Source organism: Castor canadensis, chromosome 1 (assembly GCF_047511655.1).
Source record: "Castor canadensis chromosome 1, mCasCan1.hap1v2, whole genome shotgun sequence".
Taxonomy (NCBI): domain Eukaryota; kingdom Metazoa; phylum Chordata; class Mammalia; order Rodentia; family Castoridae; genus Castor; species Castor canadensis.
Window position 1 is genome coordinate 27927970 of NC_133386.1, and position 13898 is coordinate 27941867.

The window sequence follows — 13898 nt, forward strand, 5'->3', positions numbered from 1 at the left end:
CAACATTTACCATTTACTGAGAGTGTGGTGGGATTAGGCTCTCTCTGGGCACTGTTTTGGGTATGATCTCATTTAATCCTTTTGTGAATGTGCATTTTTGTTGTTCCTTTTTTGTAGATGAGAAACCGAGGCACCAATAGCAGATGTAACTTGCCCAGGGTCACATAGTTCAGGTTTTAGAAATCTTAAAATCACAGCTCTTCAACAGTCTGGCACTCTCAGTCTCTCTTATTGACTTGGAACCAGTTGGATTTGGGGAGTTGGAGGAAAGCATCTTAAATTTGGGGTTCTGCTACTCATGAAACCAAGTCAAGTGAAAGAACAGGTTTGGTTCAAGGCAAGATGATGTGTTCCATTTTGACACAATGTTGCATTCCTATTCAGAGGATGACTTCAGTGGTCAGTGATTAATATCCAGTATGGGTACACACTGAATGCAGATTATTGCTATTGTCATTGAGTCTTTTTTCAAAGCAACTTGTTCAGCTTTGAATAACATCATTAAACACTGATGAATATTTGAAAATGTATATGAATTTTTACAAGTGTTTTGAATCTCACCATTTTCACAGTCAATATTTTAAATAGAGAAGTTTAAACTAACAAGTGCTTGTTTTTACACTGAAGCTATAGACTGAACTCTGATTCATAAATTCACAATTGTTCTTCTCTCATTAAATCTTTGATTTATCTCTGAGTCCATGTTGCCTGGCACAGTCCATGGTATACACTAGACATGTAATAAATGTGCCTTGGACTATATGATCAAAGTGTTCAGCCTTTACTTTAAATGTCAGTTTGAATTATAGAGTTCTGGAATCAAAATTCTTTTGGAGATTTTCTTGTCTGACAGTGATATTTGGGGATAGGTATAAAGCAAATTTCTGATATTTGTATTCTCCTTGAAGTGTGGGACAAGTGGGGAAATAGGTTGTGGGCTTTTTTTCCTTTTCTTTTCTTGAGAGAGAGCTATGAGTTTTCATATTTTCCTGGAACCAAAGGCTATTGAAATGGGAACAAGCTTAATAAATAAGTAAAATATAATGTAAAATTTAGACCAGAGACACCAAAATGAAAGGCAAGTTCCATGGCTGCAGAGTTTGCAGTTATTTGGTTGAATTTCAAAATCAGATTATTTATTCAAGGAAGAAGGAGTCCTGCTAGGGATGTCTAGTCTTAAACTGAGTGCTGACTAGAATTATAATTAGAATAATGTTTGTACTCACTGTATTTGAGAAGCCACCCGTTTGAACCTCTGCCTTCTTCCCTCTCCCCACTTTGAGTCATGACCTCATGACTGTGTTGGAGGCTTACTTCTTACTGGTAATAGGTGAGGCTCTTCCCCGAACCTTCCCTGCACTTGAAGCTTGGATCTAAACTAAGGCCCTCAAAATAAGTGGGAAAACATAAAGAAAGCACAATTCTTTGATTAGGTATTATTTTTCTGGCTAGACTGAGGCTCACATCATGAATTATCATGTTGTTCCCATCAACATACAATTAGTAAAGCCATGCTTTGTTTTAAATATAAAGTTAAATGGTCCAGCATGTGGTCTGATCTATGTGAGTTTTGTGGACCAGAGTGGGGAACTGACACCTTGCTCTGGTTCTGGCACAGTTTCTGAACAAATTGTGTATCTCTCTGAAGGATTCACCTCATTTCTAAAATACAGGGATTAGCTAATTAGATGATCCTTTGCTTCAAAAAGGGAAAAAATATGTATTAATATAATTGAATAATAGGGTACAATTCAATGAACGGAGCTGACATTTTCATCCCAAGAATACCAAAACTTCTGGAGCCCTTCCTGGGGTAAACAATGCCTTCACCAATGCCTGGCTTGGGAGTACTCCCCAATGGCATGCACCCCAACATATGAAAGTGACCAGATCTCTTCCTCCCCTTCCCTACTCCAGCCTGTTGCTTAGAACAGTCACCAGATGGATCCAAAGATGTTGGAGATGTTCCCCTGTGTCACCTCCTCCCTAGCACATCTTTGCTTTCTTCAGAGGACTGCTCTCCTTTCCTTCTATCACTTCTGATTCAGTTGATTTCATCTTAAGTCTTTCATGAATACATATTTATGTATTTATTTTTCCAGAAATTCTTTTTTGCTTTTGCCCCTTATTACCTTAAAAAAAAATCTCAAAACATTTTTCTATTTCACTTGCAAAGGACAAAGTTCCAGTATTGTCTAAGAAACATGAATAAAAATAATGATGCCCTTCATGAAGGAAAAGAAAACCTGGAGCTTTTAAGGTTACATTAAACATTGTAAGAACCAGCAACACCCGCCTCTAGATTCCTATAAAGTGACTATCGGTTCCATTCAGAATTTCCTCAAGTTCATGTTTTTCAACATTTAAACCTATTCATTTGTTATCACGAGCAGTCAAAATATACACCAAATTTATAATACTGAATTTTTCTGTTTTCAGGTACAAGCACAGTAAAAGTGCTGTGTACTATATATACTGCATGTTATGTACCTATCAGTGAAGATAGCAGAGAGGAGGAGAAAATAACTATTGGAGGAAGATGGGGAGCAGGGATGACTGAACTGCATTTTGTCCTTTGAATAGAATGTTCTCAGTGGCTGAGCCACAGACAGGCATTCCAAACACAAGGTAAGGCAAAGCAGCCCTTGGTGTCCAGTGAGTTGCTTAATAATGTCAAAATGTAAACTGTCTGAGGGTTCTCAGGCAAGGTAAGATTTAGGAGGGGAGGAGAGTAGGGAGAGGGAGATAAATAGCTAGCTAGCTAGATCGATCTTCATGTGCTCTGTTTTTTTTTTTTTGAGGTGCCTTTTATCATAAACCCCCATATATAACCGAAAACAGTTTAAACCATCACTTTGTAAGAATAGAAAAATGCTGTATTTTTTGAAATGTTTTACAAGTATTCTGGAGGTCCCCACTGTCATTCATGTTCCATGGCGAAAGTGATACAGTTAAAGAGCACCTGATGCTGGAAGGAAACACAGCATCGGGGACGTGGTGAACAAGGAGGAAGTGGCAGACAACGTGGGAAAGGAAGCAGCTCATCTCTGGTTGGCCTGTGCTGATGGACCAGGAGGCTTTATGCTCATGCTAGAAGTGAGAGCCCTTCTGTCCCTGAGCACGGGAAGTCAGGGGAGGAAGGAGAGGAGGCAAATGGACATCCCATGGGGAGGCACTGAAACAGAGCCTGCCACCTCAAAGGCAGGGTGACCAGGGTGGCAGATGGGTGCAGTTTTCTCTCCAAATGGCTATGTGAAACCTCTATGGCAAGAGAGGCAGTGGTGGGGAGGTGTGGAGGCTATCAACTAGTGCTTCTTCTCAACGTGCAGAAAAGTGCAAAGCTTTAGCTCCTAAAAAACTGCAAGAGCTCTGTTCTCTTCTTGTGACATTGCTTGTTCAGGAGCTAGATGCCCGCTAATATGCAATATAAATAATGATAAACACTCACCCCACAGACATACTAACATTTGTCAAGCTAGGTAGTTTTATCATTTAGCGTAATGAAACAAACCAAGGGTGGTAACAGTTGTAGTGTCATAGCTACATTTTCTGCCCAGGTGGTTTTCCCCATTTTTCTTGCCCTATTCACATGAAATATGCAATGATTTTTGCATTACCTCATTCCTTCTGACCGAGACCCATTTCTGTGGGCTCCCATCTTCCGGAGGCCACATCAACCTCAGGCTGACTGCTCTCTGTCTCTTTTGTAAATACTCAAATACTCATTGTTTACTAGAGGCACTCATTGCTCATGGCTTTTCTGCCTTCTTAACACTGTTATAGATTTTTAAAACTTAACTTTTAAAAAAGTTTTCTGCCATAAGTTGCTAAAACAAAACTAGGTAAGCTTTTATTTTCTAGTCTCTTTCTGTGAGAAAGAGGGAAGTTCATTTTCGGTTTATCTTTTCCATCTACCCCATCTCACAGCAAATGGCATGCCAGGTCCCACTGCACAGGGCCAGCCAAGACTTACGATGCATGAACATACACTCATTCTTTCTTCTCAAGCGAACTCACCACTTGCCATACATTTATCAACTTGTCCCCAGAGGAAGAGAACACCCAGCAGTCAGTTATGCATTTGCAGCTTACAGAGTTTCTGGGGTCCTCTCTAGGGGTCCCAGGCACCTTTGGGCTCTTTGTCCATTATTAGAAACACAGCAAAGTTCCCCACAATTGTCCCCAACATAGCACATTCTTGTGACATGACAGAGCTTTGTGAATCACCATTTCCACATTTGTAAGTGAGCTGAGTTTCCCTCATATCAATGGGGATGTTTGTATAATTGTCACTTGTCAAAGGGGAAACTGAGGCAAGAAAGCTTACCAATTTGCCCAAGACACAAGAAGCATGAAGGCCAAACAAACTCATTTCTGGGAACATTATCCATGTTGCAGTTGCATAGCTTAAAATTGGGAATACATTTTATTTTATATGAGGAGTTAGAAAAAGCAACCCAAAGAGGGTAGTTTTTTGTAGACATCTCTAACTTGTCAACCAGAAATGCTAGAGTCGGGATGGACATGAAAGAGCATCCAATCCCACCCTCTCCTGGTGGGGACAGCACTCAGGACATTTGATTTATTTAACACAGGACAAGCCTACTGCACGCTGAGCTTAGAAACCAAATTTCTTAATTTCTAATGTTCTCCCTGCTAGATCACCCTTAATTTTAGGATGTACTTTTATAACAGAGCAAACATTCCTAAGTCACAGCCCTAGGACCCTATTTGCACAGCTTGTCTTCCTTTTCCCATTTTTATGGCTTGGGCTCTGCAAGTCAGGGACTAAGAGTGGTCATCAGACGTGCCCCCCCCTTACCTTCAGCACCCCACCGTCAATTTACCTGGAAAGCTGTGGAAAACATCTTCGTTTTCCAGAATGCCTCTCTGTTTGGTTGCCTGCAGTTCACTTTTGGATTTCCAAACCAGCTTTACCATCCTGATCATCTCTGGAAAGTCCCAGGGCAGCGGCCCCTGCTGGCACCCCAGCCGGCTGCCGAGGGAGGAGGGCAGCGCACCTTCTGGGGCCGTCCACCTCCTGCCTAGCTCTGCCGAGTGGAAATACCTCTCTAGCACAGGCATTCTGCCCTGCTCCCCAGAAAAGGAGGTAGGGCTGCTGCTGCTGCTGTTGCCGCTGCCACCAGAAGGGAAATTCTTCCTGGGCAGGGGTAGGCGATCCCCCGTGAAATCCTCTCCAGCCTTGGAAAGATAAGCTTCCTGCAGCCTGCCACAGTCTCCTGGCTCTCCAGTTCCTGCACACACACTGCGACCACGACAGCGATGCACTTCCCAAGCTTTCTCGCTGGTGAGGAACTGTTACCGTACTCCTTCCTTACAGAGAGGGAGCATTTTTTTCTCCTTCTCTCTCAGGCACTGAGTTCACAGCACTTAATTAATCCCAGGCTACAGCTAGAACGACAGCAGGGGGGCGAAAAAAAGCCATGGAGGTTTCAGCTTTTCGTCTTCTTCCTCCTGATTTGTTTTCCAACTCGCTTTTGGTGCTTGTCGAAGTTGGTCAAGTGGCTTAGCTCTGAAGGGCATCAGGCAAAGAAGTGGGGCTCCATCTCTGCCACACTCTAGAAGGGGTTCCCCAGAGGCCAGTTATTTGGATGTCAGGTGAGGACTCACCCTCCTCCCCTTGGTGCAGGAAGCCTAGAAGCTTCCCAGGCTCTGGTTCTGCAAGCCCCAAGGAGCTCTCAGCAAACAAAACAACACAACACAACAACAACAAAACAAATCGGGACGCTGACCATTCAGCAGTAGTTTCTCTCTGGAATGCCTGGTGGGGGCCACCTTGTCCAGTCAGTGTGCCCCCACAAGGATGAGGTTGGCTTGATCCTGAGGACCACAATTCAAACACTCTCCCTTCCTTTTCCACACCCCTCCCTTTTTGCTGTCATTTGGTTCTCAGCAAACTAACCAGGTTTTGGCCTATTAGTCAAATCCCTTTGTAACCTCAGCTGCCCTTCAGCTGGAAGGGAAATAACACTGAATCACATTCCAAAGCTAACTTGAAAGAAGTGGATCAGGGAAGCATCAAGGTCCCCATGCACATGTGCAGTGGGTTTGTGTGGTCCAGACACTTGGCTGAGGAAGGTTACAAACCCAGTTTCAAAGAAAAGTAATCATTTTAAAGCAGAGTCTAAATGTCAGTGTAAAGAGTGTGTGGAAGATGACACACACACACACAAACACACACACACACACACTGAGAGATATGGGGCTTAATATCTGGGCCACCGACTACTGTGTCCCCACCTGAGAGTGATAGATGAATTGAGGACAACTGTAGGCCAGGCTCTTGTTTCCTGAGGCTCTGAGATGAAGGCGCTAACCCTGGAAGTCAGAACCAACACAGCCACGAGAGATGCCCCCCGTCGCTTGTGTGAAAGGCCCTGGACATAAACGAAAGTGGGGTGGTATTATGTTTGGCACTTTTGCCAGCAAATTGGGTTTGTAGGAACAATTTGAACTTGCACTTTCACGTGGCTAGCCTGTTTCCTTGGAGGACATTGCTGCAATCCCGTCTTCCTCTGCTCTTCACATCCCGCCTTGCAAAGGGCTTTGTTTTGCTTGGCACTTGATTTTGCTGATGTACAATCTGTTACTCCACATTCCTTTCAGGGCTGATTGATCACACAATCATTTGATGTTTCTTTAGGGGAGCATGGAGGAGATTTGGGGGAGAGGAGAAAGACCTGTAGAGTGTCTGATTTCCATTGCTCCCACTTTTTTTTTTTTTTTTTTTTAAAGTTGAAAGCAGCAAAGCCTTCTATATTATTCTTCTTCTAAACCCATGGTTAATAAGTTTGGTTTTCCACACTGAATTAAGTGAGTTTCCTTTTTTTTTTTTTCAGGATAGAAAAGTGTAATGGCAAGCCTATTTTCTTTCCTAACAGGTGAAAAAGGACCAACACCCTTTGAGGGTATAAAATAACAATGAAAAACATGGAAGACACTCCTTTTTGTAAACTTTATTAGTACAATATTGAGCTCTTCCTATAACAACCCAATGTATCCACTTTATCAGAAAGATGTGCCTTTCTTTATTTCCCTCTTTGTGAGACATGAAAAGATTTATGCTTCAATTTGATGCATCCCCCTCACTGTTTGACAGTCTCCAGTCCTTATCTTACCTTTCCATCAGACTGGAGCATCAGGGCTGTCTAGAATTGAGACGATTTTATTTAATAAGTGCATGTAGGCTGCTGTACTCTATTACCATGTTTCCTGAATAATGTCTTAAACTCACTCCTCAGTCACAAACTTCCTTGACATAACAACTAAAGAGTTTCCTAAGTGTTTGACTATTTTTATTTTTGTTCAGTTATTTTGCAATAGTACTTAGCATCAGGATATCCTGACCCTTGGAACAAAGGGGTTAAGAACAAAGAAAATAACTATATGATATAATATATCACAACCATGAGTGTATTAAGAATACAACTCTTCAGTGCACACAAGAGTGATTTTTTTTCAAACCAGGGATATAAATTTCAACTGTATCCTCCATACTACTTCACAAATTTCCTTGTAAAAATATTCCAGAGAAGTTACAAAATGTTAGATCACTGAGCACGAATACTTCCTATGGGAGATCGTTTGGGCCAAGCAAACACCATTTCAAATTTCCATTCCTAAGGAAGAACCTACTTCATTTGAAGGTTTGAGAGTTGAAAATGTTGGCACGATTTAAAATTTTTTCCCCAATATGGGATTATCTTCATCCCAGAGTAGAAGTGCAAAAATACCACAAGAAAGGTTGTTCTCATGGTATTTCTGGCTCACGTAGAAACAGGAAGTACAGGAAATCTTGTGAGAAAGCTTGGCCCAGGAGATTTTTGGCTCAGCTGCAGGCCCAGGAGACTGAGATGGACTGGTGGGATGCGAACACTTACTGGACTGAAAATCTCTCTACCACACGATTTCTCTGAAGGGCAATTCAGTTATATTTTGAGCTAGCAACTCATAGCCTGTGATCTCTTTGATCTTTCTGTTAGCTACCTTAGAAGAGCAAAGCTCTGATTTTTTCTTTACTCAGGGAACATCGTTCACTTTGCCATATTACCTCCAGCCAGAAGTGTAGACCACTGGGCCTGAGTTAAAAGGGGGTGGAGTAGGATGTTCTGTGCTCAGAGGAGTCATGGAGCAAAGTCTCAACTGTCTGACTTGTAGAAATGCTTACAAATGGTAATATCAGTAATTAATGTATTACAGACAGGAAATTTTAAGACAGACTTTCAAAATAAGCAAGTGCTTTTTTCAGGCACTGTGAGTCAATCTAATATTCCATTAAGAAAAAAATAGAATTCTCTTCTTGTGTGAAAGAAATGTAATGAGAGCTCCCAAAGTCAAAACAGCTTGTTCCAATGGAAACCTAATTCTATCAAAAAGGCTTTGTTGTGTGGCTGTATCCATAGAAGAAAGGAATTGATAACTCCAATATTAAAGTATATGGTGAAGAAAAGAGTGCCACCAAAGCATAGTGGCTCTTAATGATTTTGAAGAACTTTTAGTATTCTGAGGACCATGTAAAAATCCTGTGGACTATGGGTACTCTACTCACTAGGCAGGTGTCTTTATTATATAGGTTTTTAAATATTAATAATGTTAAATATATCTTTTTAAATGTTTTTATTAGTATATGATTATTACACAGGGAGTTTTGCTGGGACATTTCCAATATTGTATCCCAGTTTGGTTCATTCCCTCCATCAGTCTCCCTCTTCTTCCACTCTGCTTCTTGAAATGACTTTGACAGGTTTCGATATTCCATATTCATACATGTAGAGAAAGCACCTCAGCCATATTCACCCTCCTTTACCCTTTTCATTGACCCTTGCCCTTCTGTGAGTACCTTTCCTTTAATGTGACCTAATCTACATTCCTGCCCTTCATTGTTTTAGTGTCTGCTCATTGTTCAATATGGTTTTGACTTGGTATTTCACCTGTAAATATATTGTACTTTAATCACTCATACCCTCTGTATTATTCTTCCTTTAAAATATTTCTGATCATCTAGAGAATGTATCTTTAAAATGCAAACTTAGAAATCTGTATTCATTGTTGTTTTCTTTTGAGTCTATCAGTCTCACAGAACTTCATCTTAATGAAAATCTCACTCAGATTGTTTTGGAAGTACTTTTATACACTTATTTACTCTCATCTCTCTTCTACCTTTTAGAAAAAAAATTCAGAGTATCAAGGAAACTTATTTATTTTGTCCTGAACTTTTCTCTCCATCAATTCAATTCAAATGTGACTGTGTAAACAGACACACATGCACACACACACGTATGCACGCACACACACTTGTGACCACCCTGGTTTCACAAATGCATTTCAATGCAATACAAAATGAGCTGGGAAAGAAAAACAGGTCTTTTAACTTTGTTTAATGTAGTCTAAGTAGGAGAAGCTCAAACAATTTACAGTGTCCTTCAGGAGAAATAGAAATGTAATAGCTTTGGCCTTAGCTAATTTCAAGGAACAATGCCAGCAAGTAGAGAGAAGGACTTGGTCTACAGAGCAACCATACAAGGCAGCACATATTTCTATTGTCCCACGGAAAAGGGAGAGAGAGAGTGGGGCAAGAAGAGGAAAGATAAGGTGGCAGGAAGTAGAAGGGGCTAAACTGACAGAGTCACAATTTGATTTCACAACAGGTATCTAAACTATACCCAATCATTCTTTTATTCACTCTGCAAACATGTATTAACTGCACCAAGAGAACGACAGCAGAAGCCAGAAACTCGGCTGGCCTGTGAGTCCTTTTTAAGTTCCCAGGAAGCACTGGACTCCACTGCCAAGGTCCTGGTTTTCTGTGAGCTATTTCTTCTTCCATTATTATTATTGTTATTATTATTACTATTATTATTATTGTTAATTTATCTAAAAGGAGAAACTGGGATTCCATCAAGCATCAGATCTCTATCCTGGCTTTTAGCTGTTTTAATGAATGCTAAGTTTCCTGCCTCTGAGACTTTTCTAACAGCTAGTGAATCCAAAATGGCAAGAGTTGAGATCCAAAAGGCAGGAAGAGCAGCTTTTCTCCCCTGGCTCTTCCCTACTGGTGAACATGGCTCCGTGTTCTCTTCCATTACTGAACATCTGATGCTGGGAGTGTGACCCTGACCTCCTCTGACTAGCCATTTTAGGATTTTCTGATTGTGAGAGATCATAAGTGATGGTAGAGGAGATCTTTTATAATTTTATCTTTGAGTGTATCTACTTTTTCAAACACAGCTACCACAACGAAATCTCTAAAGTAACCCTTCAAGACTATTTACCTTAGATTTACAAAAACCAGGCATCAGTCTGTACTCACTACTAAGTTTTGCATCAGACTTAGTGCCTTATCTATAAATAATAGGCACTTTATTAATCACACTAGGATCTCATAAGCATGAAAGATCAAAATGTGAGCTATTTAAAAACCATATTGTATTATAAAACTTATACATTTCAGGGATCTATTAGAGAGACGAAAAGCCAAATCCAACCACACGTGAAGTAGGTCCCTTTGGAAATTCATGTTCCCCACCAAAGCGGAGGAACCTGAAGGCAGGGTAGTGAATAGAGGTTAGTGGGGAGTGTCCCATCAGGGAGGCAGTAAGAGATTTTAATGGTGGAAAGGCAGGCAAGGTAAGGTAAACAAAATCATTGATGTGTGAATGAGCACAGAGAGATAAAGGACAATGTGTGTTAGTAGAAGTAGCTATATGATAAGATAAATATTCTTTGTAAGTGCATTTTGGAGGTGAAACAGCCCAGGATCATGTCCAGAGTTAAGCCTTCATGGTCTGTACCATGGGTTACGTGGTGCTGTAGTTAATACTGTACATGTTCTCTTGAAGGGAATTGCATTTCCATCCACAATGACTGACGGTTGTGTTCAATGTTCCTGAGCTGGGCAGCTTTGTGTCATGTGCTCTGGTAGTAAATGTGTTGTCCTCAGGTCATTCACTGACCTCATTTCCCTAGACAAACTTAAGAGAACCTCACAGTTTTTGCCTGGGGGCTTTATATTTCAAACATTTTTAGAATTTCGATTGCTCTTAACTGATCTTCGTTTAATTCATAGATGGTTTTGTTTGTGTTTTTAAGTCAGGGTCTTGCTATGCAGTGCAGGCTGTCCTAGAAGTTGCTTTGTCCAGGTTGGCCCCAAACTCATGATCCTCCTGCCTCTGCTTACTGAGTTGCTGGGATTACAGGCATGCACCACCATGCCCACTATAAGTGTTTTTAAAATAAATGTAGTGTGTAAAACCAAATATAATACTTAGAAAGGGGCCTAAGCAAAGTGTAAAATACATTTCTACTTTTCTATTTTTTGTACAAGTGAGAGGCATGACTTCTGAAAGTTCTCAAGCATTAGGCTGGGCTCAGAAACCAGAAGGTGAGTGGAGGGGAGCTGATCCTCAATGAATCACTGGAAAATGCCAGGGTGAGGCACTTTCCTCACAAATAAGATATAGAGAGACTACTGATGTGAAACAACACAACAGAGGAAAAGGAAACAGTAAGGAATAAAGCCTTCTTGGGATGGGTTGTGGCTCAAGTGGTAGAGCACCTGGCTTGCAAGTACAAGGTCTCGAGTTCACCTTCTAACAGGACCAGCCTTTGCCTTTGCTATTCATCTTACTACCTCCTGGTAGTTATGAACCAAAAGCTACCTCTGGATGCCATTCTGGGGGACTAATATTTCAAACATTTCTCCAATGTTAATGTGCTTACGAAAAACCAGAGAATCCATTAAAATGCAGATTCTAATTTGGCAAGTCTGCACAGGGTTTGAGACTGTGCACTTCTCACAAGTTCACTGAGGATGACAAGGGTGTTGACCTGTGACCACACTGAGTGACAAAGGCTAGAGGACTACCATGAGATAGGTATTTTCGCCTGTTTGGCAGGTTGCTTGTGAAAGAAAATGCAGCAAATGTCTCATTCTTTATAGGTATATCAGTTAGGACTTTAGATCACTGCTGGCTCGGGTCAAGTACTCTCCAGGGAAATAAGCGACAAGAACTGCTGTGTAAGAACAAGGGCTGTGACCAGGGTCTTTCACAACATCGAGCCATTGCTTTGCTTTTCAATTTTGTTCCATTAGTTTCTCTTCTTTTATGAGTTAACTTTAAAGACAAGGCTGAATGTTAAGTATAAGCTGCATGGAGTCTTAAGAACTTTTAACCAAATGCAATTTTTGCAAGTCTGTTCTTACCAAATGTCCAACAAAATCGATGCCAATTTCGCCATCCTTCCTTCTTCCCAGTATTTTTTTTTTTTTTTGCAACCCTATCACTATTTTCAGAATGGCTGGAATACAGGAAAGGCTCCGAGTCTTTGATTTCCATTACTGGTGATGGTCTCTCTAAGACCGGTTCCTTCATTTGATTTCTTAAAGATTTATGTAAAGTGATCTCTAGAGGACATCTGGTCATGTTTCCCACTGTAATATTCCAGGCATGAATGAATGGTGACCAGATGATTCCACAAAAAAAATAAAGATGGGAAAAGGAAAACAGACATTCATGACATTATAGGCAGTGGCCAATGGTGCTGTGACTCAGAGAATTGTACCGCGATGCCATTTCTCATTTCTGCCTTAGCAAAACACATAAAAAAACACAAAAGATAAGTCAAATAAAATCTACAGCAAGCTACTCTCTTTAAAGGTATCGCCTGGAATTCATGCAGCCCCAGACATAGTATTTATGAGAAAGCAATGGCAGAAGCCAGAGGCATGTGAGATCAGCTGGAAGACAATGGCTAATCAAGAGCATGAGGCTAGAACCACATTTATATGATTAAAAATTTGTACAGTTAACTAAACAGGAACGCTTTGGATAAATGAAAGCATCTGTTGGTAATTGGAAACACAGTTTGCTATATTTTTTTTCCATTGTCTTTCTGGGTTCTTTCTAAGGCTAACGCTTTGCTGTGGTTATGAACACCTATATTTCCTGCCATCCAGGGGAATAACTAAAAAACAAGAGAGAGAAGCTGGAAGGTACTGTATTAACAGCTAATGTATACCATGCTTATTATTTTAGATAATTTTAGAAGTTGTCCTCTGTAATAGCAGGAAAATTGAGGGTGAAAATAAAGGGAAAGGCATTTAATATATAGAATATACAGCACACCAAATCCTTTTTCTGTTTGGTATGTCTTATTGCTACAAGAATCATAGCATCATACTCAAAGTATGACAGCATTAATGTGTAGAAGATCTTTATCACCAAAATAACCTCTAGGCTTTCTGTTAGTAATTTTCCTTCCCACCCCCATTCAAACTCTAGTGATATCTTACTCCTTCCATCCTGTAAATCACCTCAGGTGATTGCATATCTTTCGGTCTCTCAGCTATGGATGCTAACTGGTCCTGCTCTGTTTTCTTATTTGGATCTCTGGATCTGTCTACTCTTTGTCCTCCATGATCCTCTCCTTGCTTCCATCCTATGGACTGTTAGTGAGACTTCTTTGACTTCTTGTGTTGCATTTGATGTTAGCATTCCTTTGCTCATTTAGGTGCAAGGTGAATATATTCATATATCTAGTTGCTTTTATGCTTCTCAATTAGAGTATAAGGGCTCAATATCAGACCCACAAAACTTGGCCTTTGTTTTATTATTATTATTAATTTGTGGTACTGGGGTTTGAACTCAGGGTCTACATGTTGAACCACTCCATCAGCCCTTTTTTGTGATGGGTTTTCTTTGAGATAGGTTATTGCAAACTATTTGCTCCAGCTGGCTTTGAACTGTGATCCTCCTGATCTCTGCCTCCTAAGTAAGTAGGATTACAGCATGAGTCACCAGCACCTGTTACTATTTTTTTTTTTAGACAGTTTTATTATCTTGCCCAGGCTTGCTTCCAACTTTCAATCCTCCTGCCTC

General features: G+C 40.6%; 1 protein-coding gene and 1 long non-coding RNA gene across 9 annotated transcripts in view; one reads left to right on the forward strand and one right to left on the reverse strand.

Annotated features, from left to right (window-relative positions):
* The window catches only part of Pde7b (phosphodiesterase 7B), a 309490-nt gene that overhangs the window by 142658 nt on the left and 152934 nt on the right, over positions 1-13898 (reverse strand). The window contains exon 1 of one of the 4 annotated variants that reach the window (XM_074073879.1): positions 4848-6018. The exons of 2 other annotated variants lie outside the window; for them this stretch is intronic. In XM_074073879.1, the coding sequence (XP_073929980.1) occupies positions 4848-5085 (238 nt within the window). In that variant the 5' untranslated portion in view covers positions 5086-6018. Of the gene's footprint in view, positions 1-4847; positions 6019-13898 lie in introns of those variants that run through there. One more of the 4 variants, XM_074073871.1, reaches the window with a different exon arrangement.
* Positions 5175-13898, forward strand: part of LOC141423302 (uncharacterized) — a 55110-nt gene continuing 46386 nt past the window's right edge. For all 5 annotated transcript variants that reach the window (XR_012448054.1, XR_012448055.1, XR_012448053.1 and 2 more), the window contains exon 1: positions 5175-5308. This is a non-coding gene — a long non-coding RNA (uncharacterized lncRNA). The remainder of the gene's footprint in view (positions 5309-13898) is intronic.